This window comes from Cebus imitator, unplaced genomic scaffold (genome assembly GCF_001604975.1).
Source record: "Cebus imitator isolate Cc_AM_T3 unplaced genomic scaffold, Cebus_imitator-1.0 Scaffold3, whole genome shotgun sequence".
Taxonomy (NCBI): domain Eukaryota; kingdom Metazoa; phylum Chordata; class Mammalia; order Primates; family Cebidae; genus Cebus; species Cebus imitator.
The window spans coordinates 15,231,269-15,258,926 of record NW_016107318.1 but is presented as its reverse complement, the minus strand read 5'-3'; the positions used below and the strand labels follow the sequence as shown (position 1 = coordinate 15,258,926).

The 27,658-nt window shown below is 38.3% G+C and overlaps 1 protein-coding gene across 2 annotated transcripts in view; it reads left to right on the top strand.

Moving 5' to 3' along the window:
- The window catches only part of SGIP1 (SH3GL interacting endocytic adaptor 1), a 119,481-nt gene that overhangs the window by 24,891 nt on the left and 66,932 nt on the right, over nt 1-27,658 (top strand). For both annotated transcript variants that reach the window (XM_037740021.1, XM_037740020.1), the window contains 4 exons: nt 18,825-18,849; nt 19,744-19,795; nt 21,084-21,169; nt 24,793-24,885. In XM_037740021.1, coding sequence (XP_037595949.1) covers nt 24,846-24,885 — 40 coding nt within the window. In that variant the 5' untranslated portion in view covers nt 18,825-18,849; nt 19,744-19,795; nt 21,084-21,169; nt 24,793-24,845. The remainder of the gene's footprint in view (nt 1-18,824; nt 18,850-19,743; nt 19,796-21,083; nt 21,170-24,792; nt 24,886-27,658) is intronic.

Sequence of the window (27,658 nt, the reverse complement as noted above, 5' to 3'; positions counted from 1 at the left end):
ACTTATCGTGGTGATGAATTTGGTAGTGGCAGCTGTGAACACGGGTGTTGTGTGTCAGATGCTTCATATACATCAACTCATTTATCCTCCCAACAACCCTGTGAGATCAGTACCATTATGATCCCCACTTTACAGATGAGAAAATTGAGACATTGAGGGATTTATTAACTCACTTGAGGCATCACAGCTAGTAAGTGAAGTTGCTGGGATTAAAACCCAGAAAGTTCGGTTTCTACTTGAGAACTCTTAGCCACTATATTATACTAGTTTTGATGAAAACTATTGGCTCTCTTTCTAGAAAACAAAGTTCACTAGCTCATTCAAAATATTTTACACGCAACTTCTGAATGCTCACATGAAACAAACCCTTTGAAGGATATGGATGGATGCCCAAAGGGCCCATGATCACAGACCAGAGGGCCCACCTCATAGGCTTTCTCCCCAGTGAGTCAGTCTACAAACACTCTCTTCTGTGGTACAGTACTTCATATATTGTACCACATGACAGGAGAGAGAGGCTGAGTTGATACCTTGACAGCTCAGGCTTAAATGCTGCTGTGTGATATGTGATTTTTCATTTATTAATATTATCTTACTATATATCCAGATTGTATGCACTTCTATTTTTGTTAAGGAATGATGTCGTTTTTATATGATTCATTTATTTCAATTCCCCTAATCAACTAATCAATCGGCAATCACTTTTTATGTTAATGGCACATTATAATAATGCTATATGTTTTGTAAATGTCCAGTCATGATCAAAAAGATGAAATGAGCAGCAGCACTATTACACAATCTGGGAGGTAGTGACAGCCCCATTTTATAGAGAAACCAGCACAGAAAGATCAAGAGACAAAAATAAATAGAAAGAGCACAGACTTTTGAGGATGTATCTTATTATCTATGTGGCCATAGGCAAGTTCCTTAACTCTGAGCTTCAGAAAAAAAAACTCTGCTTCAGGAAAACATTGTGTCTACCTTTTTACGACATGAGAAAATATTGTAAAATACCCAGTTCAGTGCTGTCTCCTGGAAGAGGCGCCATTAAATTCTGGTCGCCTTCTCAGCTTTGCTTTCCTTTTCCTTAAGTTCAGAGACTTGTCGGGGGCAGACGGAAAATAAAAATAGCAAGGGAGGACTTGAGCAGAGTCACAGGGGCCGAGAGAAATGATATGAGAGCAGGAGTCGACCTACCCTGGCATGTAGGCTAGTGCCTTCTCCCTTCCCCTGGAAACGTAAGTGATACAATGAAGTAAAGAATCTGACATTGAGTTATGAAGGAACAATTCGTTTAATCTTCATCCTGGAGATCTGCGATGCATAATGTTTAACCAAAGAAACAAATGAGGAGGGGGAAATAGCTTTGAACTGGAGGCAGACTGGTGTTGTTCGCCTGTTCCAGGTGGCCCACCCACCCTTCCACCCCCAAATTAGCCTGCCAGAGAGCAAAATCCATGAATTTGCTGCTGCTTGGTAACACCGCCCCCTTTCCTGTCCTCACTTCAGCAGAAGGTTCAGCACCCCACTGAGTTCAGTGAAAACAAAGAGTCATCAGTGGAGGAGGAGAGCTCCAGTCTCCTACACACCAGCATTCTCTCCTGGTAGAAACAGTGCACAGTGCAAGAAGAGGCTAAAGCTTGCATGCGTTCCGGTGCTAGGCACTCAGCCCAGAACCTTCTGCAGGGAATTAGAAGACAGAAGTTCAGCTTGTTTTCTACTCATCAAGGAAAGCTTTGGAGGGTAAACGTGATTTGGATTGGCCTAGACCAGGGATATCAAACATGCAGCATATAAATTGCCACTCCATCCCCAAATCTTCAACAGCCATTGCCATTAAGCCGCAGATCTAGGCTGAGGAGCCAGCCCCCTCTAGACAGACCTGCAGGCAGTTGGACCAGTATCGGCTAGCGTTAGCAAATGAGATGCAGCTTTTGTTTTTTCCAGGCTTATAGAGGATAGTTGGGAAAATAGGTGGGAACTTTCTTTTTCGAAATATACTTTTTTCATCTCAACATTTTAATAAACCATGGACTGTGTGCAGAAGAATTAGTTTTGTATCTGATAAGCATTTTTTTCTTTCCTTCATTACTATTTTTTTTCTCTAGGAAATTATCTGTTGCTTCCATTTCCTGATATTTAAAATCCACACCTTCCATGCCCACCTTACTCTAGTAAAAAGAAATTCCTGAGCTGTACGAACATTCAGTATCCAACCTGAACTACCATGGTCATGATTTATCCAGTTAATGTTTGTTGTATTCTCTGAGTACCTGGTATTTTGCTTCTCTTTGTGAAATGTAAGGGTTAGATTTTTCTTGCATAAACACAATTCCTACATAGTGTTATACTGTCTCAGGCAAGCTGATCTGATTTGAGGGTTCTGGAAACATGATCACCATGGCTGACGAACACAAACACTTCATTTCTGTAACCAACTCAAAATTTAATTGAATAAGGCTATGTACTCACAATATTGACACATTTTATAAAATGTTAGGATGGCCTCAGTAGAAGTAGCAAATTATTGAATTATATGGTTATTATAATTTTAATTGTAATCAAGAAAGGCTACCTTCTATATCTTTAATGTCTGCGTTGATTTTAAATGTTAGTAGCATTTAGAATTTAAAACTCTTTTGATTAGCCAAGAGCCATAATCAGGGTAAGAATGTGCTCTGTAAGAAGCAATCAGCTTGAAGGTAAGTTTTTAACAGAAGCGTACTTTGTGAACAGTTTACTGAATGTTGGGTTTCTAACAACTAATCCTGTACCCAGAGCTTGTAGGTTGTCTACTTCTTCTCTAAGGAGGCATTTTCTCTAGGGCACACAGCAGTGAATGACACATAGTAGGTATTTTGAAAATGCTTGTTGATTGACTGGGTGGATGGATACACCATGGGACAGTATATACAATTCCATATCTAGCTCTGCTGTAATGCAACTTACATTACTCTCATTATTTTATAAACACAGCAAATTTATTGTTCTCCGTTCCTTTGATCTTTTCCTCTTCAACTTAACCAAGTCTCTTTTCCCACTACTTGATGGGTGAACAATAATAATAATAATTTCTTATTTCTTCCTCTACAATTTGTAGGTTCTTTTAAAAAGTTTACTAATGTGTTCTCTTTTTTTTTTTTTTTGAGACAGAGACTCACTCTGTCGCCAGGCTGGAGTGCAGTGGTTCAATCTTGGCTCACTGCAACCTCAGCCTCCTGGGTTCAAGTGATTCTCCTGCCTCAGCCTCCCAAGTAACTGGGACTACAGGTGTGTGCCACCACACCCAGCTAATTTTTGTATTTTTGGTAGAGACGGGTTTCATTATGTTGTCCAGGATGGTCTCAATCTCTTGTCCTCGTGATCCACTTGCCTCAGCCTCCCAGAGTGCTGGGATTACAGGCTAGTCACCATGCATTCTTTTCTGTGGGTCCTGGTACACATCCAGTGAGACTATTTTTTCATCTAAAGCCTGGGGTTTTCAGTTATTTAGTTGTCTTCAACTTTGAGGGTCACGTATCAATGACTATCTTTCTTATACAATTATTTTTTACTAAGTTTCTACACATACATGAATAATGTGTAAATAAGTATAACAGTATAAGAAAAAAAATCTATCCCTTTGCCCTCTGAAGGAGATTTTTAGTGCCAGCAGTCTACAGCAGTAAATGTATTTTTTATTGTTTTAGAAAGAATATCTTAGAGTGTGAATCACCCACATTAATTTTGTCAAAAAATTTGTCCTCAAAGACTGGGGAAATTTTCATGTCTAAACAGAATGAAGGTGATATTTCCTTCCGACTTATGTCCATCTAAAGGACAGTCTCTAACTGCCCATGGACCTTGGAGCCGCAGCTTGAAACAGTGACCAGCACAGAAAAGGTACAGAGCCATGCCCTGCCGGCCGAGCTGCCTGTCCTGACGCGGGCAACAGAAACAGGGCGGATGAACTGACCGCAGTCGGCTTTGCCCTTTCCACTTTGTAACCTATTTGAAGCCCATCTTTATTTCACTATTTTTTAAATGCAGCCTATGGGGAATCAGGATGATTCCAAAGAGGAATGACATATGACAGCACCTATCATAACCACATATTTTCTGATTTTTTTTATCCACACCTCTTCTCAACACCCAACAGTTATTAAGTGTCCACACCTCAGAACTCCTGAGAAGTAACAGCAATAAGCTGCACTGGAGCAGAGTAAAGCCAAAGTCTTCACAGTGATCTTCGAGAGCCTTATTGTCAAGACCCCCCCACCCCTAGACAAATGCCTGCCATTCTTTCCTCTCCTTCCACTCCTCCCGGCCCCTGGGAGCCCTCTTCCCCAGATAGCTACATTGTGACCTCCCTCATCAACTTCAGGTGTTTACTCAGTTACTTTCTCAAGGAAGTCTACCCTGACCACCTTATTTAAAATCACAAAACTCTTTGCCCTGGCATTCCCGAACCCCTTTATATGCTCTACTTTTTAAAATTCCATTTGTCGTCTTCTAAAATACTAAATATTTTCCTTATTTATTTATTACCCAGTCATGTGTTGCTTAATTGTTGTGAGGCAATCTTATCGTTATGTGCACATCACAGAGTGCACTTAGACAAACCTAGATGGCATAGCCTACCCCACGCCTAGGCCGTATGGTATAGCCTATTGCTCCTAGGCTGCAAATATGTATAGCATGTTACTATATTACTTCCACAGGCAAATGTAACACAATGGTAAGTATCTGTGTATCTAAACCTATCTAAATATAGAACAAGTACAGTAAAAATCTGGTATAAAAGATTTTTTTAAATGGTACGCTAGTATAAGGCATTTACCATGAATGGAGCTTGCAGGACTCAAAGTTGCTCTGGGTGAGTCAGTGAGTGCATGTGAAGGCCTAGGACATTACTGGACACTACTGTAGGCTTTGTAAACACTGTTTAATTAGGCTACTCTAAATTTATAAAATTAGCCTTATAACTTTTTTACTCTGTAAATTTTTAATTTTTTAAAATGTATTGACTCTTTTGTAGTAACATTTAACACAAAAACATCGTACAGCTGTACGTAAATACTTCATACCCTTTCTTTATAGTATTTGAAGTATTGTAATGCTTTGTAATATTTAAAGTATTTCTAAATACTTTATACTCTTATCCTACAAGCTTTTTTCTATTTAAAATTTTTGTTTACTTTTTAAACTTTTTAATTAAAAACTGAGACACAAACACAAGCATTAAAGTAGACGTACACAGGGTCAGGACCATCATCATCACTGCCTTTCTGCTTCACCTTTTATCCCACTGGAAGGTCTTCAGGGGCAATAACACACATGGAGCTGTCACCTCCTCAGGTAACAATGCCTTCTTTTGAAATACCTCCAGGACCTTTCCAAGGCTGTTTTACAGTTAGCTAACTTGCTTTTTTATAAGTGAAAGGAGTATACTCAAAAAAATAACAATGAACAGTATAGTCAATGCATAAACCGGTAATAGCCACTTATTATTAAGTATTCTGTGCTTAATAATACTGGCAGCACAGGGGGTTTGTTGACACCAGCATCACCACAAACGCATGGGCAATGCATTGTGCTATGACATCACTAGGCATAGAAATTTTTCAACTCTATCATAATCTTAGGGGACTGTAATCGTATATGTGGTCCATCATTGACCAAAACGTCCACATACAATGCATGACAGTATTTATTACTGATTGTCTAGCTCCTTCCCCTACTCCCAGACGTAAGGCCATTGGAGCTTTTATTGCCTTTTCTGTTGTTCACTGATGTCCCTAAATAGCGTCTGGTATTTACTAGGCGCTCAATAAATATCTGTTAATGGCTTAATAAATGAATAATCCTTTTGCTCCTTGTGAATACCCAACTAGTCACAAATAACTGAAACAAAGTGATTATTTTATAATAGAATCCCATTTGTTAAAATATAAAGATTCAGGCTGGGCATAGTGGCTCATGCCTGTAATCCCAGTGCTTTGGAAAGCCACATTGAAAGGATTGCTTAAGCCCAGGTGTTTGAGACCAGCCTGAGCAACACAGCGAGACCCCATCTTTACAAAAATAAAAATAAAAAACAAAATTAGCCAGGTGTGGTGGCATGCACCTGTAATCCCAACGACTCATGAGGCTGAGATGGGAGGATCACTTGAGCCCAGGAGTTCGAGGTTAGAGTGAGCTATGATTACACCACTGCACTTCAGCCTAGGGAATAAAACTAGACTCTATCTCTAAAAGTACACCATATAAATAAAAATAAAAATAAAAGGAAACATTCAGGATACAGCCTTTATTTATTTATTTATTTATTTATTTATTTATTTATTTTGAGACTGAGTCTCACTCTGTCACCCAGGCTGGAGTGCAGTGGTGCAATCTCCGCTAACTGCCACCTCCACCTCCCAGGTTCAAACAATTCTATCCCTCAGCCTCCAAGCAGCTGGGATTACGGGCACCCGCCACCATGCCCAACTAATTTTTTTGTATCTTTGGTAGAGATGGGGTTTCACCATCTTGGCCAGGCTGGTCTTGAACTCCTGACCTCATGATCCACCCACCTCGGCCTCCCAAAGTGCTGGGATTATAGGCGTGAGCCACCACACCCAGCCCAGCCATTTTATTTTTAAGGGTCAATGATTGCAGATTCTTAAAAGGCTTACAGATTCAACCTGACTTTTTATGTCTTGATCCTAATCTATGATGCTTAATGCCAAAAATTCCCACGGCAGCTCAATTCCTTGTTAAGCTGCGAAGTGAGCAGGGCTGTAATCAGAGCACAAAACCTTCATGTCAGTGATTGTCAAAACTGATTTATATTTTTTTCACTCACTTCTATTAGCTTTGACTCTCAACAGAATTCAATTTTGAATTGGTTTCTAAGTCCTTATGCAAAAATGTAGGCTCCAACAAAACATAACTTGAGTGGCTACTTGCATTTTACCACGTTATTTGGAGTAACAATAGCCAGAGAGACTCTCCAGCTGCAGAGGATAGAGGTCTATGAGTTTATTGGAAAGCTGTTGATTATGGAATAAGCCGCCTTTCAACAAGCCTTGTCAGTTAGAAATTGTATTCTCTTAGGCTAGCTACTGGACAAAAAAAAAAAAAAAAAAAAATTCCCTTTACTTCATAACCATTTAATGGTTATATTTTAGGTAACTGTATATTTTAGTCCAAAAATTCGCTTACTCTATTTCTACTTACAAGTAAGCCCAGAAGCAAATCTCTCTTTCCCAGTTATCTTATTGATCTTTTCCATCATTAAAAATAAACTGATGCTATTAGCCAAAATCTGTGTTTCCGCCATCTTCGTTTTTATTGTTTTTTTTTCAACATTCTGAAGAAACCTTTAAGCTAAGAGGTCGAGGTCGTAGCCTTGGTGTTGGTAGCCGCTGCCAGAGCAAAACAACATATTAAATAAAGGTGGTTAAATATATCAGGCAGCTTGAGGTGGGGAGGTATAGGGAGGAGTGGAGGGGGAACCCTTATCATTTGTGTGTTCATGTTTATTCTTCTGATTTTAATTAAACAAGATGCTGAGAAATTTACCTTATAAATAAGAGTTTTAGTTCAAGGACTGAAAACTACAAGGATGTAGCCTCTTCCTTGGTCCTTAGCTATTTGCTCTAGAAGAAAATTCTGCCCTGGAGATCTGAACACATAATCTACACTAATGTTGTACAAAGCTGTGCCACTTCTTTAGAACATTTGTAACGTGTAAGCACCTGAGGTCACACTAATAGGCAGAGAAATTAACAGTTAAGTAGAAGCTAACTGAAATATTTACGGAGCTGGTGAAAGAACCATTACAACTGAGGACACATGGCTTGTGCCATGTCTAATTCAGCCTTATTTCAGAGAACAATTTATTTTTTTATATTTCAAAAGACACTGTGCTTCAAACATTTGTATAACATGTTAATGGCTCCCTAAAAGGGGAATTTATAAACATGTGTTGAGTGTCTCACTCTATGTTTGGAGCTAGAGAGAGTCCATGCATAGCCATTACTGTGAGTTGATAACTGAGTGGAGATATCTAAATAATACAGAGCAAAATAAAAATTGCGGAAATGTGCTAGCAATGTGTACCTTCGCTTTCTGAGGCTAGTAAATCTCAGGCAAATAGAAAGGCCTTCAATATCTATTTATTATTTTGAACAAAAGGAATGGGTCACAATCAAACCAGAGAAGGGAACAATTTATTTTGACAGGCAAGTCTGGGAAAGGTCTTATGGAAGAAATGTGACTGACCTTGAAGAATGAGTAATTTTGATTGGAGGAGAGGGAGAAGCAGCATGGGCAGAAAGCAGGGAAGCATGTAAGTGCATGGCACATCCAAGAGAGCCAGGAGAGTGCAGCCAAGTGCGGGCTTCATAGAAAGGCAATGGAGGAAGATGAGGGTGGGAAGGGAAGCTGGAGCCCATCACCAAAGCATTAAGTGCCATAGAATGAAGTTGGCATTCTATTTTCTGAATAGTAAGGAGGTTTTTTAAGGGCAGAATGATATATTCACTTCTCTATTTTTGGAAAATGATTCCAAGGATAGTGTGAAGGATGGATTAGGAGATGAAACTGGAAATAGGACCATCAGCTAGGAAGTGCATATGCTGTCAGTGAGGGTTAATGTAGGCCTCACTAAGACAGGTGAAATTCCAAGGGGCCATGGACTACTTGGAATAAGAGGAATTCCAAGGAGCCATGGACCACTCATAGGGAGAAGAATTCATAATTGTCTATGGAGAATGGGAGGACATTAAGGATGGGATCAAAGAAGAACTGACAGTTCTAGCCAGGGTGATTTGGGAGAAGATGATAGGTGCTGGGTTCCCTGGTGAGACTGGAGTTTCTTGAAAATCTCATATTTTCATTTTATGACCATACCTGGCTACAATGCATGGGTAGTATTTTCCAACTCCTCCTAATATTACAAGCCATCATTTTTTTTGTTGTCAAGCCACAAATCTTTTAATAAAAGTAAACCATTCAAAAGAAAGATTAAGCCAGGCATAGAGGTTCACACTCGTAATCCCAGAACTTTGGAGGGCTGAGGTGTGAGGATCACTTGAGCCCAGCAGTTCAAGCCTAGCCTGGACAACATAGCAAGACCCTATCTTTACAAAAAATAAAAATAATTAGCCAGAGATGGTGGCACATGCCTGTAGTCCTAGCTACATGGGAGGCTGAGGTGGGTGGATCTCTTGAGACCAGGAGTTCAGGGTTTCAGTGTGCTATGATTATGCCACTGCACTCCTTCCTGGAGCAAGACAGACTCTGTCTCACAAAGAAAGAAAAGAGAGGAGAGGAGAGAGAAAGAAAGAGAGAAGAAAGAGAAAGAAAAAGAAAGAAAGAAAGAAAGAAAGAAAGAAAGAAAGAAAGAAAGAAAGAAAGAAAGAAAGAAAGAGAAAGAAAGAAAGAAAGGAAAGAGAAAGAAAGAAAGAAAGAGAAAGGAAGGAAGGAAGGAAGAAAAAGGAGGGAAGGAAGGAAAGAAAGAAAGAAAAAGAGAAAGAAGAAAGAGAAAGAAAGAAACAAAGAAAGAAAGAAGAAAGAAAGAGGGAGGGAGGGAAGGAAGGAAGGAAGAAAGGAAGGATAGATCAGATTGTGCTCAGAGGAAAGAGGAAAGGAAAGGAAAAGAAAGGAAAGGAAGAAAGAAAGATTAGAATGTGGTCAGACGCTCAGATGAAGTCCACACCTATGCCCTCTGTAGCTTGAACTAAAAACAGCAGCCTAGGAATGACCATATCAGGCATCCAGCCTACGAATGACCTAGTAAACATTTATAAAAGCAATGCCTTCAAGAGCTGCCTTAAAGTAAGGTTATCCTGAGCCTTGACCTGTTTCTTCTTGAAAATACATTTCACCTCTCTCATTTTCTCTTTATTCTTCCTCCCCATGCCTACACTTTTAGAGGAAAAGTCCGGTAAGAAATAAGTCCTTTCCACTTTGGGGACAAACATTATTTATTCTATTTATTTTCGTTATCTGCATATCTAATGACTGACTGTGTTTAACACCTAAACAAGTTTCTGAACTTTAAAAACAAACCTTTGTGAACCATGACCAGGTCTCGTTATGGCACATGGGAAAAAAGAAAGTTGGTTACTGATTAAGGGCCTTGGGGTAATTTTGTTGAGATTCACCTCTGCCTCAATCACAGGCATATGATCAAATATTTTTGGTACTAAGTTTCATTTATTGCAGCTTCCAATGGAATTAGCCAAGCTACATCTGCATATCATGAGCTAAGCAAACATTTTTTAAGTTAATTTCTGATTAGTGTTCAACATGGTAGCATCTAGAATGCATATGAAGCTGGTCTTGGAATAGGGAGTTGTAGGGAAGCTGTGGGGTTTTATTTTGTTTTTGTTTTAGTAAATCAAAATATTCCCTCCTGGAATTGTCAGAGACTGCAAAAGAGGATCTTTATAAAATGTAAATTACCTCCTGGATGTTAATTTTTAGTAGCAGTGGGTGATTTTTGGTGGCAACACAAGTCTTATATGATGTACCTACATCGTTTTATTTTAGAGAAACACAAGGAATAGATCTCAAAAAAAAAAAATAAAAAGTCCGTTCTCTTCTTGGTTGCCTGGTTTGTTGGGAACGTGCTCTCAGGATGGCTGACAGAAGTGACCTCTCTGCTGGAAAATAGGAAAATATTATGTCCCATGTTCACAGCACCAAGAAGTGGTTGGCATATTGTTAACACACCTAGGTGGATGTTGCAGTAAATGCTTTCACCTCTGATCCTTCCCACTGACCAAATCCTGGCAGCCACTGTCCCATATACAGGATGCTGTGCTTATAGAAAAGCCACAGGACAGGAGGGAGGAGGAGCAGAAGGCACAGGAAGGACCCAAACATGAGACCAAAACATTAAAATGTCTCAAAAAGTGAACCCAAGTTTTTTGGTTTCCAAAAATAAAATAAGCAGCTATGATTATGATTATTACTAAGCTAAATGGCCCTCTTCTGAGCAATTCAGAATCAACTATGCTTCGCCTGCTCTGTGGCAGCAAAATATTACTGGTGCTCTTTAACAGCCTTTCCTTCCATTATGCAATTTCATTTATTCTTATAGACCCTGAATCTTTATCTGAATTAACCACATTTGACCACTTCAAATACCCACAGGACTCTGTGGCCTGAGGTTTCCCTCTGGTGCTTTAAAAATTCTCTTTTTCATTAGTTTTTCTCCTGTTGTCCTTCACAGCAATTTTAACTACAGTAATTTACCCCCGTCACTCCCTCACCTCATTTTTCTTTGTAAATGTCCATGTTGATTCCTCTGCCTGGTCATTTTGATGATACCTTGGTTACTAGCAGGTTCTTTGTTTCTCTTCCCAAATGAAGTTTTAGAAGATCATCTCAAATATGTCTGATTTAATATAATAGGCAGTCTCTGTAATCTAACTTGTGATATGTAGTAGACCCAAGTTTAAATACATTCAAACACCTACAATAATGGGGCGAATAGATGCTTGCCAAATCGTTTGTCTTCACCCTAAAGCATTTAAAAACAAACAGGAATGCTTGTAGGAATCTTAATAAACATAGTGATCATGTATTCTAATTCCTTCCTAGAAAATTCTCTAATTTTAGTCACTTAATTTGCTAAAAGAAGACTATAGAAAAATCATATTTGTTTAGTGCTTTGTAGTTCATTGTCCATTTTCATCTGTTTTTCCCCATTTAGCAAATTGGGATGTCATAAAACTTCAAAGTCTCGGTTATTTAATGAATTTGACAAGCAGGATAGATTGTTTGGTTAATTGGAAATGATAAACATGTTAAAACACTTTATTCACATTGACTAAGACTAAGGTATCTCAGTTAACTGGATTTCAATGAACTCTGTTATGCAAAAAATAATAAAACAGAACTGCCGTGTAACATAAAAACACTGTGAAGACGGTGAGGACATAGGCTGCAGTATTTTCTTTTACGTAGACATATTCATTCTGAAAATTATATACATTTTAGAAATATACCATATTCTAGATCTTCATTCCAGTGACAAAATCACAGATTAGCAGTGTTTATCCACTTTGAAAATAGCCTCAAGTTAGAAAATAAGAGCTATCTCTAAGTGGAACACCGAGATAAAAGTAGAAGGGAAAATAAAATGTTTTCCAAAACCTTCTCCAGAAGGCATTAGAAGAACAAGAGAAATCTGGATATTGAACACAGTATTTAATTAAGAATGAAGGAAATTTGTTCAGAAAACAAGTAGACCACTTGCAAGGTCTCTGAGTAATCAGACACAGAAATGAAGTAGTAATAACAGCAGAGAGTACTTACTGAGAGCTTATTATGTATGCTACAAATGCTTGCAATCAGAGATAAATTGACCTCCTGCAGATTCTGAACAACTGAATAGGTGTTTTGTTTGGTTGTGCAGTTAAAAACAATTTTAGCCCACATTTCAAAACTAGAACATTTCAAATTAAAAAGAAAATCCGGATGTTCATCATCTCTCTGAAGACCTGGCAGACCTAAGCCCACATTCTCACGTGGCAGACATGGGGTGCACTGAATAGCGGCCAGTTTTCTAGAGTCTCATCATGTGTATGTGCCTGACTCCCAGCCCCCTATCCCCCCACCCACTTCTTACTCCTGCAAGCACTTGGGTTTGCAATCTGGACGTAGTTCTCTCAGCTTATAGAATACATCAAGACCAGATACTAAGTTAGTTTTCTCCTGCCTTTGAAGAAAATTCTGTATTTAAACAAAATATAGAATGCTAAAGGCTTTGACATTCTTGGGAAATGATGGGAGAAAGGGTAAAATTAAATTTTGAACAGGCAAAGACCCTACCCTCCTGGCTAATAATAATTTTTCTGTCCTTGTCCGGCATAGCCTAAGCCAGTTTTTGCTCATCAATGGTGATAATTGACATATATAAAGCCTTTCCATTTGCTTCTGGAATTCTTTTTCTTTTGAAACTTTCAGATGGCTCTTAATCATAGACCTTGAGGCTTTCTGGGTCTACACTTTGGACAGCTTCTAGCTATATCTTTTGGGTTCTGTTTAATCAGCCTGTGACTACATGGATTTGAACAGCTATTCCCTGATGAGGGCATTTTTCAAATGTAGTTTCCAAAATGCTGTATCACAAGGTTGTCTTTTAGTAGAAAAAATAAAAGCTTGAACTTGTGATTAGAAATACAGGTTTATAATTCATTGGAAATTAAGATATGACTCAATTTGGGTAGATTAATATATTTGAAATTAATTTGAGAAAGTGTTCTGAATAACCTTAAATTAAAAGTAATGGCAAAATCTACAATTACTTTTGCACGTACTTTAATAATAAAGCTTCTTGAATGTAAGTTTGCCTCTGAATGCTTGCAATCTATATTCTATTTTGCATATTTCCATCTTAGGTCGCTTTTAGTCCTCTAATTGCTATATTTTAAAAGTGAATTGTTTATCATGAAATTCCCACGCTTCCTTCTACACAAAAGAACTTTTTAATCTGGTCACTAAAGAATAATAAAGTCTAAATTTTCATATAAAAAAGTGTTTGAATTTTTCTCAAAACACAGTATGGATCAGTCAATAAGATCAGTTAAGCCCAGATATAGGTATTTATGTGTCCTTTTTTTCTCATTTTATTTAAGATACATCCATGCATATAGGCAGGTTTATAAAGAAGGTGGAATCAATAGGGAGCAATACCTGGAAAATAAGGCAAATAATAAAGTCTGTAATATTACAAGTAAATTGGCTAGAGTAATATGTCAATGCTACTTACAAACTGGTCTGAAAAATAACCATTCCTGGTGTTAACCACAATGGTTCTCTGCTTTTGGAGTTCTTCAACAATGCCATGCTTGGCATCATAGAAAGAATAAGAAAATGAGAAATCAGAGATCTAACTTCTGTCTCTGGTTCTACCTGTTTACTAGCTGTGTATCTCAGAACCTCACCTTCCTCTCTATAGCATATAGCCAGTTGGACTAGATATCCATGGAGGCCTACTAGATGTAAAAAGCTACAAGTTTTTGCTTCCTATCTATGTCCTAGAAAGACCATCTCTACATTTGAACAAACTCCTAGCTCTCTTTGTGTTTGTGCTCTCAGTTTTGATTTCGGGAGGTTGCCTCTGGCAAATCCATGCATTAGCCCACATATTGAAAGGAAAACTGAACAACAGCTCTTTCCCCACTCACATCCTAGTCACTCATGTTACATCAGAAAGCTCCTAAAGAGGCAGAGCTATCAGAGATTGTTGGAGTAAATTGATAGCAGCCACAATCTAGGTTTGAAAAGCAAAAGAAAGAAGTCATACATCTGCTTGTTGTGTTTTCTAAGGTCTTCTGGTCCTCCGGCATTCTGTTGCTGCTGGACAGTTTTTGTCATTCCCAACTACGTTTGTCAGGGGCTCCTTGTCTTTCCCATCACATTCTCATCTTTCACATCATATTGGTAGAGTTTACACAAATCACTAGGCCAAGAACATTCAACATAGAAAAAAAAAAAATCCTCATAAGCATACCTTCCATAGAACACCAAAGAAAAAATACAGACAAGGAAAGGGGCTGTCTAAATCCTGCCTCTGGTTTTTTGTAAGCTTTTTTTGCACCCTAAGTATGTGGGAAATCCATGATTGCCTACATTTGCTAACACCCTGCTCTGTAGGGAAACAGTTTGCTTTGTACTATCTCTAAGTACCCTCTCCACAAACTATCTAGAGAGAAACTTCTCTGGCAAGACATTAAACACTGTCAGTAAAGTTTTCTTGTATGTTTCTACCTTATTCTTATGTACACATAACTAAAACTTATATGTCCATATTAGCAAAGCTGTATTGTACAACTAATAGCCTCTCTTGGCCGGGCGCGGTGGCTCAAGCCTGTAATCCCAGCACTTTGGGAGGCCGAGGCAGGTGGATCACCTGAGGTCAAGAGATCGAGACCATCCTGGTCAACATGGTGAAACCCCGTCTCTACTAAAAATACGAAAAATTAGCTGGGCATGGTGGCGCGTGCCTGTAATCCCAGCGACTCAGGAGGCTGGGGCAGGAGAATTGCCTGAACCCGGGAGGCGGAGGTTGCGGTGAGCCGAGATCGCGCCATTGCACTCCAGCCTGGGTAACAAGAGCGAAACTCTGTCTCAAAAAAAAAAAAAAAAAAAAAAAAATAGCCTCTCTTTAAGGTTCTCCAAAGCCTCCTGTGGTTTAAATAAGCTTTAAACACTGGAACTGCCTGTCTTTCTTTGGCCTGATTATCTGGAGGGTGTGTTTGGTTAGCTGTAGCTATTTATGAAGTCTTCTATTACCCAAGCCTGTTGACTGATCCATCGTTCTCTGACTAGGTGTCTGTTCTCTCTTCCTTTTTGCTGATCACAGAGGCGCAGCCCGGTAAGAACTCTCAACATTTTTACCTTAAACATGTATAGAGAAAATTGCTGCCAAGGCAAGGTGGCCAGGTTGGTTTCCCATTAAATTTATGATAACCCAGTGTGAATGAGGCAGATGAAATAGGTTTACTGGTGGAAAGCCTCTGACCCTCTTAAGTATCAGGGGCATATTTTAGAATTGTCAGAACACTTTCCCATAATGAACTAAATTAATACATGGGAGTCCCAACTCCTAGTACTAAATTTGGAAAATATATGGAGTGTGTGTGTGTGTGTGTGTGTGTGTGTGTGCGTGTGTGTGTTTGTGTGTGCATAAGAGGCCTAGAGAGTCACCAGAAAGTACCATACAAGTTGATAGCAAAGAGATAATAAAGAATAATAAAACTATTAAGAATGTAAGGACACCTTTTTTAAGCCATCATTGCTTTTAAGCCTGAATTCAAAATATCTCCCTGGACCATAACTTACAGTGATCAGAATATGCTGATACAACATTATGATTTCCATCTTGGGAGAGGGAGACACTTTCAAGTCAATATTCCTAGGCTATTACATAATTCTAAATATTTTCATCACAGAAGACAAACTTTGGGAGGGCAGACCAAAATTAATTTGCATTGTTCAAAGTGAAAACTGTCATTTTCCTCAAGTTGAAGAGTATCATGAATTTAAAGCAACAAAAAGAAGGGTCTTTGTTAGTTTGAAATGACCCCCATTTACCTGGTCAGTCCCTTAAGAGAGGAAATGGAACTGAAAACAGTGCTCTCTGAAATATCCCTAGGCCTGTGCCAATCCAATTAGTCCATTATTATTTGATGCAAATATCCAGCCCCAGGTGACCAGTTGGTGGTTCTCTGCTAAACTACATAACTAATGCCATTCAAAGATGGCATCTGCAGAGACTGCTAATCTATGGATGATTCCAACCCAGCTGTTAAGTGACATCACAGATTATGAAAAGAGTGAATTCATTCATTCAAAGTGAGGAAACTTATTCACAATATACATGTAACAACAAACAAGCATTGAAAGAAGGAATATACGGTCACTTGAAAAGGGGAGGTTTTGAATCCAATGGTCTTTTTTCCTGAATGTGGTTTGTATGATCATCACCTCAGTCTTTTTCTAGATATGTCTTGCTGCAACAACATTGAGGTCATCAGAGATCAGTATTCCCATCCAGCGGATAGCAGGCCTTTTCTGTTGTTGCTGACTTGCTGCTGATCTTTCAAACATTTGTTCCTTTCTAAATTGATATTAGCTTTGTTCTTCCTAATTTCTAAACAACTGAGTTCTCTTGAAAATTTCTGCCACGTCTTGCTTGCACTTAACCTGGTATTGTTCATTCATGAAGACTTTTTAATAAAAATGTTACAGGGCCTTCTTCTTTAGTGCCTTTCCACTGTGAATACCTATTGAATGAATTGACAAATCTGGGACTTGATGGCTGTAAAAGGAGCTCTGTACCTTTCTTGGTTTTATGGATATTAACACTTAAAAGAGTAGGGCTGAGAGACAGAAGGGTCTTCAATATAGCCTCTGGGACCTCCAGGGTTTCAGGCCTCACAGTACTAGGTAGGCTGTGTTCCCTCAATGCCATTTATCAATCTTGTGATTGACTGCTTGGAACTAAATCCCCTCTATCTCTTCCTTCAGATCTTATTAATGAAATTCTATCTGAGGGTTCATAACCCAGAAAAGCATTTGTTATCTAATTATTTCTGTTATCTAATCATGTCTGTCTGTAGAGCCTTCTTTTCTAAAAGCAAACCTGTATCCAAACTTCCATAATAACCTAAGCAGATATATGTGGCCATATTTATTAGAAAGTAGAAATAATGTAGTAATTCTCTATATGACACACTTAGTAGGGAGAAAGAGATCACATTATTAGACAAAAAAAAAAAAAAAAAAAGCCAGAAAATATACTTTTGAGAGATTGAGAAAGCATTGAATGGAACTTTATTCAGATTGGAACTGCTCCTCGCATAAATGGGTTCAAAATGGGACAGAAAATCTTTATATAGCCTTAGGAACAAGGGAAAGAAGCTTCTTATAGGTCTATTACAGAGGTGCTAAATCTTGTCCTAAGCTGTTAATGTTATACTTTGAGAGAAGAAAACATATCTGTGACCACCAGATTGAGCATTCACTAAAATTAAAAAGTAGGAAAAAAGGGTTTGGTGACCATCCACCAAATGTGTTCATGGTCTCACCTTTCGGAATACTTTTTTTTTTTTTTTTGAGAGCGAGTTTCGCTCTTGTTGCCCAAGTAGGAGTGCAGTGGTGCGATCTCAGCTCACTGCAACCTCTGCTTCCTGGGTTCAAGCAATTCTCCTGCTTCAGCCTCCTAAGTAGCTGAAAATACAGGCACCTGCCACCACACTTGGCTAATTTTTTGTATTTTTAGTAGAAACAGGGTTTCACCATGTTAGCCAGCCTGGTCTCGAACTCCTGACCTCAGATGATACTCCTGCCTCAGCCTCCCAATGTTCTGGGATTACAGGTGTGAGCCACCATGCCCAGCCTTGGAATACTTTCTTATATGTACTTCAGCTTTCCCTGTCCTCAACTCTGCCTCGGTCATTCTCCTACAGCAAGCAGGCCAAGCCATGCTCTACCCCACGATGCAACCATCCTAGTGGTCTACTTTTCTGGTAGCATTCCACACGAAGAACTTTTCACCACTTCTGTTTTTTAATCAAAACTTTTTATCTAATCAATCCTTCTACTATCTAAATAAGTTTAAGCTAAGGCATTAAAAAAACTGGAGGTGACCTGCTCAGATTATTCCTTCCAGGGCTCTTTGTATTCCAGTAATATCACAATGCCTTGAGCTAAAGACATTACTCCCAATTCATGACTGATGGGCCTGGTGGCAGGCAAGTGGAAGACATTGGGAGAATGAGTGCATAGGGTGGAATTCCCTGGCTTTCTGAATAAAACAGTTCACTCAGTGGCAGATGGTTCAAGTTTCCCTTGCCTTTTACTCTTGCCACCTATACCTTTTAAAATCACATTTGTAAACGGATGACTGTTTCCATTAGCAACCTGGGGACCCCAACTGACAAGAAGCATGCACTACTCCTAAATACATTCTGTAATTTTTGAACTTCAACAAACATATGCTAAACATTCTTATCAGCTAGAGTTCAAGAGGTTTTTTTTTAACGGACTATTCAATATTTGAAGTTGATTTACCAAATCTACCCAGGTAAGGGGTTTTTCTTGTTCAGAAGACTTATGATTTACCCTTCCTTCCTCTCTATAATCTTTGGGTGAAATAAAAAACTGATTTCTATGTGTGTATCTACAATTTCCAACTTAAATGCGGTTCTGAGAAAAATTTCATTTCCCTATCTGTATTTATTTGAGTTCAGTTTAATTGCAATGAGAGAAATAATACATATTGTACATAACATATATGTGGTCTTAAACCTTATAGTGTCTATTTCTAATTCTAGGGTGCAATTAAAAGGAACTTATCCAGTAAGTATATCTTAGCTACCAGAAATAGCGTATGATTTGAAAGAAAGAATAGTTCCTTGGATCTTGGAGTATATATACATATGAATTATACATTCTTGGGCTTAATTTTTAATTTTTTACTTTTACAGCAAAGAATTCTTGTAATGATAGAGGGCCCCTGTGAGTGATTAATATTTAAGTTCTGAAAATAAATATTTGTAATTGCTATTTTCTGTCTATATTTGTCAACTCTTGCTATATTGTTTAACTTTAGAAATGGATTTAATCAAGTATGTATTTGTTGCTGGGGGTGGGAAGAACAGGAGGGCAGAAGGAACTGAAAGTAGAAGCAACTTACCCATTCTTCTGTTATTTGATATAAAAATGTTAGTCAACCAAAGTGATATAGGTTATAATATACATAGGGCTCAATTTTCCTCTGCTGCATACAACACATACTAGGAAATTCTAAATTCATGGTTCATAGTTTTCAAGATACATTTTCTTGGCATTTCAAGAAAAGAACAGGCAGAGAATGCTGGATTCATGTACTACACATATGGCCTGGCTTAGTATTTTCTTAATTAGAAAGCAGAACCAGTCAAGGCAGCAGACATTCCAGGAATGGTATGCTCTTTAACTAAGCACTGCAGTATACAAATCTTCTCTTTGATGGCTTGTCACCGGAAGTTCCTTAGTTAATGAGGTTTTACAAATGCCAAAGAAAACACCACTACATATGCCTAATATATGGTTGTTGCATTGCCAGGGGAGAAGCTTTGTTTTGTAAAGTTTTCATTTGAGTTGCTTATTGATGAGACTTAAATCTCTAAGTGTTTCCAAACATAGGTTATAAGACATATCAGGGCATGGTAAAAAAATATGTCTAAATAGTTCCTTTGTCCTGTGCATCAGGTGAAGAAGTGGCAAGACCCAGACGTTCCACACCAACTCCAGAACTTATAAGGTGAGTGTGAAAGACATTAGTTGTGTTTTATGCGAGCCATCATGAACTTTAAACAATTAGACAAATCTCCTTTGGGCTAAACTCTTAGTTCCCATTAATAAAGGATCTACTAAAACATGTCAGTTCAAATGTCCATAGCATGGTCCAAATATGTTATTATTTTTCATAAGTCAGCCCAAGGGAGACCTTTAGGGAAATACTCTGCATTTATCTGAAGTAACTGCCTATCAGAATGTGCAGTCCCCTTCCTGATGGGGCCACCAAAGTTCTCTAAAGAGGTCTTTTGGTGTCTAGAATGCTGATCTACAATATCATTCTGTTACCCTATGAAAAGAAGCATGTCTAGTTGGTTACCATCTCATGATGCATTCCACCTGCCACACACCAAAGGAATTTTCCATCTGCTTTTAGTTTTTGGCAAAGCATTGTATTTTACAGTGTACTCTGTGGGTTGGGTAAGTATTGTACAAATGGGCATTGTTTTATAGAAAGACTGCTATTTCTATTTATAAATTGGATTATTTTCAATATTTATCCTCCTTCTCCAACCTCTCTCCTCTCCTTTTCACTCCTTACCCCTTATCATACACACATAGACCTCACTGGGATCAATAAGGGAAATCAGATTTGGAGAAGAAATGAAGATAATTATGCATCATTTTCTTAATAATCAGTCTGGAGTAATAATTAAGGGATGCCAGTGTAACTTATTATCCTCCTGTTCCCCTGATTTCTCAATATTTCTCCTTCTGAGATTTATTGTATTGGGGTATTAGGAGGTTATAACTAGTCTATTGGAGGATAAAACTTCTCGGTAGCTTTTTATTTAATATCCTTACGCCTGACTTTCACTAATTATAAACTGCATTAACCACAACACAGAGATGTGGCGAAATCAAATGTAAATGGTATTTGAGATCTTGGGGAGAAAGGTGCTTCGCAATAAACTCTCATCTCTAGTATTATCTCTTCCAGGTATAGAAAATCATGATGCTTTGAAAGAGTTATTCTCCTTCAACTTATTTCTATTGGATGAGCACCTCAGCCCTCCATTGAGAACTAAGGATCTCACCTTCTACCAGTTCTTTTGTCCCATAATACATCTGACATCCTTATAAAATAGTTTCTAGGCCTAATGGAGCTTGTATGCACAGGCAAGCATGCATGCACTAGTTCGCACACACACACACTTGTATTACTGAGAAAAATATGGGAAAGCTTGTATATCTTTTTGAGCAATAATTTTTGAGCCTTTTTCCTCTATTTTGCCTTAATGTGTATGATTTAGCAAAAAGCCTCCGGATGACACTATAGCCCTTGCTCCTCTCTTTGGCCCACCACTAGAATCAGCTTTTGATGAACAGAAGACGGAAGGTAGGAAAAGAAAATATGTGTATTATAGATTTGGTTTTTTTTTCTTTTATTAAAGTACAACTTTTCTAAATTAAATGTATGTATTTTGAGGTATACTTTTAATATATTATCCTCATGCGAAGGAAAAGTTCCAATCTAGGTGTGCCGTAAAGCACAGGAGTTTAGTTTTCAAATCTCTGTTATTTTAGGATTTGAAACTTTACTTCAAGAAATATCTAATATTTCTAACAAGCTCATTCTTCAAAAGAAATCAGTAAAACTTACTGCATATCTACACATAGTCCTGTCATGGAGTAAATGTTCTGGGAGCCATACCATCACCATTTGAGGTATCAACAGGTTCACAAATGGAGACAGACCTTCATATACCCGTCATTGTCACTGTCATTGGGGTCTAGCCTCCCTGACCACATTTACTCTTTCCCACTTGATAATGAAGGCATCAGTTGGATTTCTCACAACAGTCATTGTTTGCTGGCTCAAGACCCAGGAATGACCTTGAATCATTTAGAAACTTAGAAATAAGGCCAGGCATAGTGGCTCACTCCTTCAATCCCTACACATTGGGAGGCTGAGATAGAAGGATTGCTTGAGCCCAGAAGTTCGAGACCAGCCTGGGCAACATATGGAGACCCCCAATTTCTACAAAAAAAAAAACCTTAAAAACTAGCTGGGCATGTTGGTGCATACCTGTAGGCTTAGTTCCTCATGAGGCTGAGGTGGGAGGATCACCTGAGCCCAGGAAGTCAAGGCTGCAGTGAGCTGTAATCACACCATTGCACTCCAGCCTGGGCAGCAAAGCAAGATCCTACCTCAAAATAAAAATAAAAATAAAATAAAATAAAATAAAAATACAATGATAGTGAAGAAATATCTTTATTTCAGCCATTATTATTGAGTTTATCTGTTAAATATTTATTCCTAGAGTTAAATATTTAACTTTTTAAAATTAACCCTGTTTTTGGATGGCTGTAAATACTGTGTGCTTTACTGATATAAAATCAACTTTCTTTAAAATGTATCTTATCTATTCCTGAAATGTGTTTATGGCTAACGCATGCAACTCCAGTAGCTATTTTTGGTAATATAAAATGTGTTTGTAAAAAATTATTTGATTTAGGAGCACCCTGGTAAATATATAATAACATGTTATCTTTCTAGAAGCTATTGGTGAAGGGTCTTAAGTGTTAAAGATGACAAGAATTAGAAGCACAATGAGTAGACTACATTAACAAAGAGACGCCAAGTACAGTAAATTAAACAAGATAGAATTTTCTAACTCTTTCATGTTAACAGTCTAGAAGTAAACAATATAGGACTGGTAGAGTAGCTCTGCTGTCTTCGAAATGTTACTTTTATCTCTGGCTCCAAGGAGACTGCTGAAGCTGTCTTCTCCCATTCAGAAGAAAGGAAGTGGGGTGAGGACACTGGAACTCACTGCTAACTATTCTAAGAGCAAAACCTGAAGAGACACGGGTCTCTTCCTGGCAAAGCCGAATGGCCAGATGCCATGTAGCCAGCTACGATTCTGTTACTATAGAGGAACTGGAGAATGCATTCTGGGAGATAGCCAGCAGTCAGCCACACCTGAATATTTTCAATGTTTTTGTTAGGAAAATGTAGAAAGAACATTTCTAAATACTCCCTTAGTGATTTAAATGTCCGTAACTTAGAATCCCTGTGTAAAGATGGCCTTGCAGTGAGACGATCGTTTCCTTATTGACTCATCTGTGCTCAGTCTCACGTTTAATGACATAAGTGTATGGTGACTGGAGATGGGATTTGATTTGTTGGACCTAAATCTGCCTGTTTAAGGAATCCCATAACTATATGGAAACTTTACATAAAAAATAGAAATCATTCTTAAAAAGCAAAGCTGTGTTTCGCATTGAATTTGTGAAGAAAATGCTGCTTCATATCTTTGGAGAATGTCTGCTCTCATGTTAAAAAAGAGCGAAGACCATCTTTGAGGTTTGTGATAGACAGGAGATACATACCTGGACGTGTCCATTTTCGTGGACTCAACTACCCTTTAAATGACTTCATCCCCTGAAGTCCTGTAAAGTTCCTGCGTTTGTACAAATCACACTACCTCTTTCAATACCCACACTTCCCTTTCGTACCTACTCATTCTTCTTTAGATCGATTTTTCATTTTTCTTTCTCTTTTTTTTTTTGAGGCAGGATCTCACTCTGTCACCCAGGCTGGATTGCAGTGGCAAGTCCTTAGCTCACTGCAGCCTCGACCTCCCACAGTGATCCTCCAGCTTCAGCCCCCGCAAGTAGCTGGGACCACAGGCACATGCCACCACACCTGACTAATTTTTGTATTTTTTGTAGAGATTGGGTTTCACCATGTTGCTCAGCTGGTCTTGAACTCCTCGACTCAAGCAATCCTCCCACCTCAGCCTCCCAAAATGCTGGGATTATAGCTATGAGCCACTTGCCTGGCCCAGAAAATGTTTTTCTGTCACTAATTGAAATGGCCTAGGGAAAATAATGTGTATTTTAGAGTTAGGTATGCCTGCATCAGATCTTAGCTCTTCTGCTTTTACCCTGGACACCTCATTCAGCCACTCCAATCATCAGCTTCCTCTCGCACAAGTGGAACTGGTATCAACCACATGGTGGGGTTGTGAGTATTCAAATAAATAGTAATAGCTACTGGCCTTCTGATACATGTTTTACATACATTTTATATGCACTATATTAAGACATCTTTCCTCCATTAATCCTCCTTATAACTCTCTAAGGTCGCTTTTATTATCTCCACTTTACACTGAAGGAAGGCAGCACAGAGAGGTTAAGTAACTTGCCGCAGTCCTACAGTCAGTGCAGAGGATAGATTCAAGCCCTATCCAACTGACTTCCCAGTCTGTCCTAGATGACATAATGAATTACAGCAGCACTTGCATAGTCCCTGCCACAGGATAGGTGTTGAGAAGCACTAACTGTTTACATTGACATAGCTATTTTAAAAATCAGAACAGGAAGAAAAAAAGGAGAAGAAATATTAAATTTAGTGTCCTTAGACCCAAAACCTAATTGCCCTATGTTAGGTATCTAAATACTTATTTTTCTGGCTCTCTTAACATATTCACCAAGCATTTTTAAAATAATATAATTCCTTTTTATGATGCTGTAAAAGGTTTATTTAAAGACCCTGTAGAATCCTTCAAAGATAGGAACCACTGCACAGAACCCAGACATTTTCAGTTTTGAAGCATATTCATAGGAGACTTTAAATAAACCAACTTACAACAAAACAAGTGTCCAGGGGGTTAATGTTTGGATTTTCAGATGGGCACCTGAGACAGAGCCAGCACGTCTGCTGATACTCAGAATGTCCTTAAGTGACCACCCAAAAGAAAATGCAGATTCTGCTCTGAAAGTTTTTATATAGCTATATGTACACACACAGACACTCCTCCCACCCACACTCACACCACACTCCTCTTTCTATTCTCTGCTTGAAAAGAATAAGGAGAGGCACATTCCTAAATTAATTTTTTAGTACTGAGACAAGAGGAAAATTATTTTGTAAAGCTCAACTTGAAATGTTAAGTTCTGAAGTATGGGGATTTTTTTTAACTCACCCTGGGACATTTTCTTTTTTGTTTCCAGTTCTTTTAGATCAACCTGAGATATGGGGTTCAGGCCAACCAATTAATCCAAGCATGGAGTCGCCAAAGTTAACAAGGCCTTTTCCCACTGGAAGTAAGTTATGTATCTGCTCTGTCTGGAAAAATAAGTGACTCATTTTACTGTCTGTCTGCATAGTGAAATTAGACAACTCTTAGAAAGTCTACATAAGCAACATTAGAACTGAGTAATATTAAGAAGAGATGTTATTCTCACAGGCTTTCAAGTTAAAGAGCTCAGGGCAGGTTATGAAGACAGGAAGAAAATAACACAATAAAGCAAATTATTAACCTTGAATCATAGCCTTTTCTGAAATCCCAAGTGTTTATTCATTCATTCATTGTATATATGTAAAAATATGTATATATCTGAAATCCCACGTGCTTATTCATTCATTTATTCATTGTATATATGAACGTAGTAGGTTATTTAGCCCACTTGCTTCTTATTCTTACATATATACAATGAATAAATATATATTACATATTTATATGGTACATATATACAATGAATAAGTGAATTTATTAATGTATATATTTATTCATTGTATATATGTAAGAATAAGAAGCAAGTGCGCTAAATAACCTACTGTGTTCCAGGCATTAGGCTATCACACATCACAGAGGTGAACAAGTCTGATATGGTCTCAGCTCATCCTACAGAACAACTGAGGCTGCACAGGACAGAAAGGACACATTGATAGGATAGAGTGACAATTAGGGAACAAGAGAAATGAGGCTACATGGTAGAGAGAAAGTGAGACACTAGATCAGGGTAAATTTATGTGAAAGTTGCCATTAGCCTGGCTTCTTTGGCATGGCCCAGGCGGCTGGGGAAGGAGATCCTGAAAATCTAGATAGCCCTTCACGGGTGGTGGATTCGCTACTTAGACTGGATGGACTGTTCATCAGGTGAAGCCACCCTTCTTACAGATTTATTGAATTCCCTTTTCAGTAGACTGCCTCTGAAGCATGCCTGTGGAAGGCACTCTTTGAAGAACTGGATTTCAAAAAAAGGTGTTTTGGCAAGGAGGGGGATGCAGAGGGTATTTTCATCCTTTGGGCTCACATACAGACCAACTAATACTTTTTCCAGTTCAGCATCTCCAGAGTTTTGCTTCTTGGTGCCTAAACATGATCATGAGAATTAACCAAGGGGATTCATAATCAAAATCCAAGAGGTTATTTGTTGGAAGTAATATTGCTATAAAGCCATGTGATCTAGCCTTTCCGAAGATATTTCCTTCATTAAACAGGATAGGAAAAACATCATTATCAACAATTTTTTTTAAACTTCTAACTTTAAAAAAATGTATTTTTAAAATATTTAAACCATGCTTTTGTGGCATGATTTTGAATGTCTTTCCCTGCAAAATAAAACCAGTGAAAAAGCTGTAACTTCCTTGAAAACCTTTCATTACAGACCTGAGCTATCCAAGTGATCGATCCCTGGTAAACCCTTTCCTAAATGTCAAGAGAGTAAATGAGTTGTTTATGGAGGTGATGTATTCGTTTTAACTGTTGGTATTTCAGAGTTGTGAGTCTTATGTGTGGTGGTTACACTTATCACAGCAGAGGCTGTTGTTTGGTTGATGTGCATTGTATCATTCTGCTCATTTTGTAGTTGCAGCATAGGTTTTCTATTTTAGATTATTAGGCTTTTATAGCATTTTATTTGTTTTTATGGTATTTTGTTGATTATAACCTTGATTTTTGGCAGAGATCCTTAATTAGGAGCAGAACCCCTGATTGACTCTTAACTTCTGTGGGAAAATATGATCCACTAGAGCTGTAGTTTTCAGAAGCTCATCACTGAGATTAAGAACCACATATTCCTAGGCTTTAGGATGACGGTTGTTAGTCATACTTACTGTGTGGAAAAACAGGATGCTGCCTAAAAATAATAAATAAAGTATGGGAAGGGGAGGAGGAGGGAGGAATGACAGAATAAGCTTCTTCCCAATTTAGGCAGGTGGAAGGTAGCAGCAGGCACTCTCCAGCCATGTGCCCACCTGCCGCCCTCTACATTTAGGTTATGAGAGATTGGACAGCATTCAGATTCACAACTAAACTTTGGGATGGCCTATGACATTCATGTGAATGCTTTGAATCTACCAAATAGGGCCAGTGACAAGAAAACATACTCTTAAAGAAAGAGGAAGAAGAAATGAACCCATTGAAACAGTAATTCCAAATTTTGCCCACAAAGTGACAATCCAGCTCAGAAGGGTGGATCTCTTGGTAGGGGCCATGATACTTGTTTTGGCTGTAATTTTTATCGAAGGAATCTGTTCATTCCTCCTTGACCCAAGGAGGGTCACTTTGCTTGTAACTTTTAAAAATGTACTAAAATTTAAGAAATATGATTTTGAGAAATCTTTCTGGACTCAATCCAGGCAGTCAATCTTGACTGGATTAAAAACCTTTCACAGGAGCCCCCACCCAATCTGTTATTTCCATGATTAAACCTTCGACTGTTACTGTCAGCTAACATGATTTCGTTCAGTCAGTGAAAAATCCCTCGAGGGCAGAAGCTATTTTTATTCAACCCTATGACCCTAGTTCCTAGTACAGGACGCAGGACTTAGTTGTGGCTTGAGGTTTGTGTGTTGAATCATATTTAAGTGAATAAAATGGTGATATTATTGTCCGACATTCTTTTGATGATCTCTTATTTTCATAAAATGGAAGAATCTGAATGAGTTCTGCTTCAGTTCTTTGACTTTGAACTAAAAATCTATATAGACCACTAATTGCTATTCCATTTCCAATAGCAGGAATATAACTGAAAGCCCAGATCCTGCTTATTTAAATCTATTGTATAACTTAGGAAGAACATGATCAATGAT